The sequence below is a fragment of the Dipodomys ordii genome, unplaced genomic scaffold, assembly GCF_000151885.1.
Source record: "Dipodomys ordii isolate 6190 unplaced genomic scaffold, Dord_2.0 Scaffold59, whole genome shotgun sequence".
In the NCBI taxonomy this organism is placed as follows: Eukaryota; Metazoa; Chordata; class Mammalia; order Rodentia; family Heteromyidae; genus Dipodomys; species Dipodomys ordii.
The window spans coordinates 4,310,977-4,318,975 of record NW_012267275.1 but is presented as its reverse complement, the minus strand read 5'-3'; the positions used below and the strand labels follow the sequence as shown (position 1 = coordinate 4,318,975).

At 37.1% G+C, this 7,999-nt stretch overlaps 1 protein-coding gene across 1 annotated transcript in view; it reads left to right on the top strand.

Annotated features, from left to right (window-relative positions):
- The window catches only part of Lix1 (limb and CNS expressed 1), a 53,624-nt gene extending 49,929 nt beyond the window's left edge, over positions 1–3,695 (top strand). Inside the window, exons 5-6 of the mRNA XM_013022023.1 lie at positions 1,150–1,227; positions 3,266–3,695. Coding sequence (XP_012877477.1) covers positions 1,150–1,227; positions 3,266–3,553 — 366 coding nt within the window. The 3' untranslated portion in view covers positions 3,554–3,695. The remainder of the gene's footprint in view (positions 1–1,149; positions 1,228–3,265) is intronic.
- The last annotated feature ends 4,304 nt before the right edge of the window (positions 3,696–7,999 follow it).

Sequence of the window (7,999 nt, the reverse complement as noted above, 5' to 3'; positions counted from 1 at the left end):
TAAGCCAGGCCCAAAGAAACATAGGTCCCATGGTTTCTCTTATTTGCAATAACTAGTATATGTCTGAGACAAGCAGAAAAGGTCAGATAAGTTTATGTTAGGTGAAATGAACCCCAAGATAAGTACTCAAATGTTTTTTTTTCTTTCTTGCGATTGTTTCTAACATATTTATAAGACAATTTCTTTGTTGCTTTGTATGTCCCTCCCCCACAGTACAACCCCTGCTCTCACTGTATTTGATATTGGTATAATTTGTGGAGGGGAAGGGCAAAAACAAACCATTTAAACAAGGATACAGGTGGACCCACTGCAACAATGAGATGTACAAGTCGTTATGTTGAAAAATGATCTTTGGTGGTTGATTGAAGATAAGACTTTCGCAGACTTTCCTGTCCAGCCTGGATTTAAACTTACAACCCTTACATCTCAGCCTTCTGAGTAGCTAGGGTTATAGGTGAGAAGAATCAGAACGGTTTCTTTTTTTAATTTTTAAATTTTTAATTATTTTTTTATTGTGAAAATACTGTACAGAGGGGTTACAATTACATGGGCAAGATAATGAGTACATTTCTTATCAAGCATTGAAGCCTCCTCCTTTGTGTCCCCTTTTTATCCCTTCCCATCAAAGAATTATTGTAGGCATTGATAACCCAATAGGTATAAGGAGGTCTTCCATCTTTTTTTATGTTGCTTTTATTTTAATAACATATCACAGAAGATTTTACATTAGAACCTATAATGAGTTTTTATCCTTTATAAATATGATATATTCAATGGCATGGATATATCATATTTTATTTAAGCTTTTTTCAAAGAATGAACAACTAAATTATTTCCAGTCTCTGGCAATCTCAAAAATAACATAATGTAAAAACTTGCCTATCTATTTCTCTGAAGTGCTTATCTATTTAGGTGATTTCTTGGGTGAACAATTATTGGAGTAAATGTATTTTTAATGTGGATGTTTAGCCATCTTGTTATGCAAGCATGTAAAGCAAGGGAGTGAAGGATTAATTATCCCAGGGCCTAGGTACTCTGGTCAAAAGTCACATAGTATTTGTTCTAACAATGTTGTGTATCAGAATTATGAGCTGCTTGTCTCCCACTGACATTTCTTTAAGACCAATGATCTATGTTTGGGTTTTGTAGGAACTGATGACCATTTTCCAGCTATTGCACTGGAACGGGAGTCTAAAAGCCCTTCGTGAAACAAAGTGTTCTCGACAGGTATGATTTTTTTCCAATCAAGACAGGTTAGTGTGTGTGAACTAAACAGATGGTTTATCATATTTAGGAGATTTTCTTTATGTAGCTACTTTTGTTTAAATTTTATACTTATTATTATTACCTTTAAATAGATGTGCAAAGGGTTTTCAATTTAACATGTCATTTTATGAGCACAATGTATCTCAATTAATGCCATCCTTTTCACAATTCTCTCCCATCTTTCCCAACCCCAAACATCCTGTCTATTTTCTCAGTACCATTTCCTCTCTCTCTCTCTCTCTCTCACACACACACACACACACAAACACACACACACACACACATTGCATGTTATAGTTTTTGAGTAAGAGCACAGAGCACATGAAGAAATGCACCTAGCAATGCGTATGAGTCAGAGAACAACCAAATACATAAACACAAATGTTAGCTAGACACAGGATTGATTAATAAGCCTATATTGAGTGTAGAATGGAGCAATCATTAACCCAGAACCTTCATTGAGCATCAGACCTGCCTAATTTGGGTCTGTACCTTCTTATACCTCAAAACACAGAAGGCAAGTTGAAAATTCACTGCTTCTGAAAGCTCCGAGAAGACAGGCAAAGCTGGCTGTAGCAGAATCATATTTTCCACTCCACCAGAAGTCCCCAGTGAACAACAGAAACCTTTGTGAACTTGAACAAACTAGCATTCAGTCACCTCAATTTTATGGTTTAGAAATTTCTTCTTTATTTTTCAGAGACAGAGTCTCACTTATTTCTTTATTACATATGAGATGCTCCCTCCCCTCCTTGTAATAACAAATATGTCTCTCCTATGTACTTAATGGTTTTCACCTGTTGTCCTCTGGGCTTTATCCTGTTTTGACCTGTGATTAGAACTTGAAAGATGGCAGTTTATTTTTGAGAACTTTCTAATAAGCATTTGAGTGGGGGAACAATCCCTGGCTTAGGCAGCAAGAGGAAGGTAAATGGAAGCGTTTTCCACACTGCAGCCCCAGGAGTTTTTAGTTGTTCTTTGCATAAAGAATATGGCTTTCAAAATGTCAAATATGGAAAAGAAATGAGTAGCTGACAATGGTTTTGGCTATTTTTTCCCCTTGCTTTGATTTTACAAAAGCCCTTTGAAATATGTTGGATTGGTTATAAACACTTTTCCATGATTGTTTTTAATTTGTTAAGGTCATAAATAAATACCATATGTTCTTGAAAATAAAAATAAGCAATGTATCCACTCCACATGACCAAACATACACATGACAGTATGATGTATTGACATTTTTTTTCATAGAATGGAAGGTAGAGGCTAAGTTTTAATTGTTCACAACGAGACACATTTATCATGGAGGTATCACGATGATATAGATAATGATAATGTCTACATTCCATAACAGATTCTTACATTTCTCTCTGAGCCATCTGGGCTGTCATCTTTCTAACGGTCACAGCAACCAAATGGGCAGTTGGTGATCCTGTTTCCTACTAAATACTTCCCATTTTTGCAGTAGATGTGACCAATGCATGTTCTGCCAAATCAATCTATTTCCTTCTGTCTTATCAAAGGAAATAGTGATAAGCAGAAGGGTCCCATGATTAAATGAGGTAATAATCACGACAATTTTCATTGGAATGTATTTTTTTAGGGCTTGCATTTTTGAGAGATGTTAGAGCTTTGTTTGTCAACAGTGTCATCATTCCTAGTAGCATATTTTTGTTTTTGTTGTTAGACCCTAATAGGGCTTGGATTAAGGGCTTCGCGCTTTCTAGGCAGGCACTATACTACTTGGAACATGCTCCCAGCCCTAGAGTGTGTTTTGATTCAAACTTGGATGACTTGCATAGTTGAATGAGATTAACCCCTGATTTCTTTGGAGAAAAATGTATGTCAACTAGATATTGTTTGCATTTGTTAATATCAAGAGTTGTTGGGGAAAAAAATAAAACCATGATTGTGTGTGTGTCTGGTAGTGGGAGTAATTTATGAAAGGTCATGTCCATGTTTGTCTTCATTTACTGATACTCTGAACTTCTGCTTCTAGGAAGTCATCTCCTATTATTCCCAGTATTCTTTAGATGAGAAGATGCGAAGCCATATGGCCCTAGACTGGATAATGAAGGAACGAGAGTCCCCAGGAATCCTCTCTCAAGAGCTACGAATGGCCCTGAGGCAGCTGGAGGAAGCCAGGAAGGCTGGACAAGAGCTACGGTTTTACAAGGAAAAAAAAGAAATCCTGAGCTTGGCTCTCACTCAAATCTATAGTGACCTGGACCTTTCCTCACCTAGTGATGACCAGCTGAGCCTCACCGCCCTGTGTGGCTATCACTAGCAAGCCAAGATCTCAGGTGCCCTTCAGGACCCTTATCATTAGGAAACTATCTGATAGAGTTCATTCATTTTTAGCATTGGTAGCTACTACCTGAGGCTGTACTAATCCCTTTACCTCTTTTGTTCCCAGAATGGGAAGGTAGTTGGGCTCTGATAGAACCTGACATCCAAGCTTTTGTTGTTGTTGTTGTTCTGTTACACTCTCTGAGGTTCACCTCAAGCTGAAGAGATTAGGACAGGATCATTTGAGACATATATTCCAGGGCTGGCTCCAATCTAAAGCTTAGTTGATATGTGCCTTGTTAGAATTCTATATGTTGTTTCAAAGAATGGGCCAGTATAGCACCCCTACAAAATAGCAGCCAAGATTAAGACAAGTAGCGGAGTAATAGTAACTTTTGAAAAATATTTGAGACTAAATAAACAATCTGGATTGCTTTGGAAATATAAAAGAGTTAGAGTCTCTTCTTAATGTTTGAATGATAAGATATAGTTTATACTCTACTAGGTATCACTCAAGGTTATTAGTGGGAATTTTATCTGGACATTTCACTAGCAAAGATCTTAAAGTGAGAGTGATATAAAAATATTAGATAAATTTAATGTGGATTAAAATACCATTGTGATCATTTTTTTTTGGGGGGGGTCGGGTCATGGGGCCTGAACTCTGGGCCTGGGCGCTGTCCCTCAGCTCTTCAGCTCAAGGCTAACGCTCTACCACTTGAGCCACAGCACCACTTCCGGCTTTTTTCTTTTTGTTTATGTGGTGCTGAGGAATCGAACCCAGGGCCTCAGGCATGCAAGGCAAGCACTCTACACTGAGCCACCTTCCCAGACCTTGTGATCATTTTTTTAACTTACATTCTTCCATAGGTGAGGATATCACCTTGTGTTGTATGCTTAATCTTATTCCTGAAGATATATCCAATTTTTATGAGTTTTATAGTCAGTTATGTTCATTTTTAATTTGGAAAGAGATAACTTGAATTAAGGTGCTTTCATTTTTGTCACTGAAGACATAAAACTCTACAATGGAGAAAATTAATCACATTTTAAAGGTGTAAATCTTTCAAAAATTATTAGCACGTAACAAATGCACTTGCTTTTGCTTTATTTAAAGGTGATCAGAGGGACACTGTAACTATGTTTTTGACAACAACACAAGAAATCCTATAGTAGTAGTATCATTATTAAGCTTAAGTCACTGGAATGTTCTCAAAAGGTAAGATGAGACACTGTTATTTCTACTCAGGCTATCTCTGTGGATCAATCAAAAGACTAGAAAATCAAAACCTAACTTTTAGATTGTCTAGTTACTCAAATTCAATGACTCCAATGTCATTTCAATGCTTTCTATTAGTGTATACTAGCTGTACAAAGGAGTTTTATTGTGACATTTTCTTGCATACATATGGTGTGCTTTGATTAAATTTACCCTCAATATCAATTTTAAAATAGGTTCTTCTATGTTTACAATATGAAAATGACTCTTGAATTTTGCTGAATAATTAAAATTAAACAATTTGTTCAATTTTAAGAAGTATATATATAAGTATATATAAATATATGTAAATATGTATCTACACACACACACACACACACACACACACACACACACATATAATGCTTGTCCTAGGGCTTGAACTCAGGGCCTGGGCACTGTCCCTAAGATCCTTTCTTTCTCAAGGCTAGCACTCTACCACTTGAGCCACAGCACCACATCTACCTTTTTCTGAATATTTATTGGACATAAAGAGTCTCATGAACTTTGCTGTCTGGGACTGGCTTCGAACTATGATCCACAGATATCAGCCTCCGAAGTAGATAGGCTTACAAGCATGAACCACTAGAGCCTGGCTCCTGAGCATTTTTTGCTATCCCACCTTAACACTTTAGTCACAGCTCCACTTCTGCCTTTTTTGGGGGGTTGAGGAGGGGGAAGTTGTTAATTGGAGATAAGAGTCTCATGTACTTTACAGCCCAGGCTGGTTTTGGACTGCAATCCTCAGGTCTTAGTTTCCTAATAGCTAGGATTATTGGCATATGCCACCAGTGCCTGGCTTATAAAAATATTTTAACCTCGTATCTAAATAAATACAGAAGTGTTTACTCCTTCAATCCCCATAATGATTATTATATTGTGTATGTATTTTTGCAGTTCATATTGAATATGAAATGACCATATAACATATTTCTTAGACTAGGGGAAATTTAGCTACATAATTTCCCCCATTCTAATATCTTGAAAAGGTAACAGCATTTAACATGATACAATCTTATTTTAAAATATTATTTTAACAAAGTCATATACCTTCCCATGAGGATGAACATTACCAAGAAAAAACTTGAGCACCACATATTCTTGAGTTAGAAATAGATTGTTTTCATTCTTGAATAAATTTGAATGTTTGGCAAACATTTTCTTTAAAGAAAAATTTCAGGAAATTATTAGTCTACATTATCATTTCAAAACCACCCAAAATTGCTAGGTTGTCTGTGATTGTTTAGGTACACCTTTACTAAATTTACAGCCTTTTACAATTGTACTCTCAAACAAATATAATCAAATTAGCCATAATAACAAAGATTAGATGTGACAATGCCAAATTCATTCCCTTCCTTACAATCAGAAAGCAGTGCCCATCTGTAAACTAAAAATGGTCACTATTCATTTTTTACAACTGTCAACACTGCCACTCTTCTTGGAACTGCAAGGAAGCAACTGCAAAAGAAACAAATGTCAACATCTTGACTGGTTCCTTTGGTACTCATTTAATAGCAAATCAGTTCTGAACAGGACATCATGGTTCTCAGTATTTCACACACATGTCAGTAATCCTGGCCCAGAGAGGAGCCCAGGTGATGAGCAATGATTTTATTGCCATGTTTTGTTCTTTTTTTGTTTTTGTTTTTGTTTGGTCAGTCTTGGGGCCTGAACTCTGGGGCAGGACACTTCAGCTCTTCAGCTCAAGGCTAGTGCTCTACCATTTGAGCTACAGCACCACTTCCAGCTTTTTCTGCTTAAGTAGTGCTGAGGAATTGAACCCAGGGTCTCATGCATGCAAGGCAAGCACTCTACCACTGAGCCACCTTCCCAGCCCTTATGTCTTGTTCTTAATACACATACACTGCAGTAAAGGGGCCAAGACTAAACATGTGTGGAGCTCCAAACCTCTTTCCTCTTCTTCCTCCTCCTCCTGCTCTTCTTCCTGCTCCTCTTGCCCTCCTCTTCTTCCTCCTCTTCTTCTTCCTTTTCCTCTTCTTCCTCCTTTTCCTCCTCCTTCCTTCTTCCTTCTTCCTCCTCCTCCTCCTTCTTCTCCCTTCATCTCTTCCTTCTCCTCCTCCTCCTTTTGGTCCTCCTCCACTACCTCCTCTTCTCCCTTCTCCTCTTTCTCCTATTCCCTCTTGCTCCTCCCTTATTTTTTGTTTTTTATTATCCACTCTTTGAGAATCTAATACAAGTTATAGATTATTTGTAGAAAAATAGAACAAAAAATGTCAAATTAAGATTTGAAGAGGACATGGAACCCAAGAACTTCATGGACTGTCCCAGATGATCCTTGGTCTCTAGTTTAGAACTCATAAATTTGAACATGTACATGATCTCTTAAACTTCACATCAGTGATCCAGCAAAGCTTGGATACAGTCTATTTATCCTATTTCTGAGACAAACATATTGTCCTGAAATACAAACTTGCACTTTTTTTTTTGTCAGTCTTGGGGCCTGAACTCTGGACCTGGGAGCTGTCCCTCAGCTCTTCAGCAAGGCTAGCAATCTACCACTTGAGCTACAGCACCACTTCCTGCTTTTTCTGTGTATGTGGTGTTAAGGAATTGAACCCAGGATGTCATGCATGCAAGGCAAGCACTCTACCGCTGAGCCACCTTCCCAGCCCAAACTTTTTTTTTTGAAAAAAAGTATAATTTTCACAAAACCAAAATATACCTTATTGGTATGAGAGAACAGTATGGATTCATCATGAAAAAGTAACTTGGTGGATGTATCAGAAATTACAGATTTAATACAATTGCTGTTGAATATTTTGAATCCCATTTTCCATTTGCTCAAAAGCTATAGTTTACTTGTATTTTGGTGCTAAATTTCTCCACTTATTTCTAACAAAGAAAACAATCCCTTAACTATCCTTGAAATGTGCTCAATTATGAATCTGACCACCTAGAAAATGATAGATGATTGCATTTGCTGCCAAAAGAATGGCTAAGATAACTTCATCCACATTTGATATGTTTAGAGGGTTCTGAGCTTTGTTATGCTGTGCCATTATAGTCAAGAGACAAAGGAAGCTAGACTACCTTTCCTTATCTTTGATTGTATTTTCAGGTACTATTCAAGATAACTTTTCCCATTGTTTTCGTTGTTTGGTTTTTCTATAAAAGAAATGCACATTTAAACCTCCTAATATAGTGAAACTTAACAGTGAATTT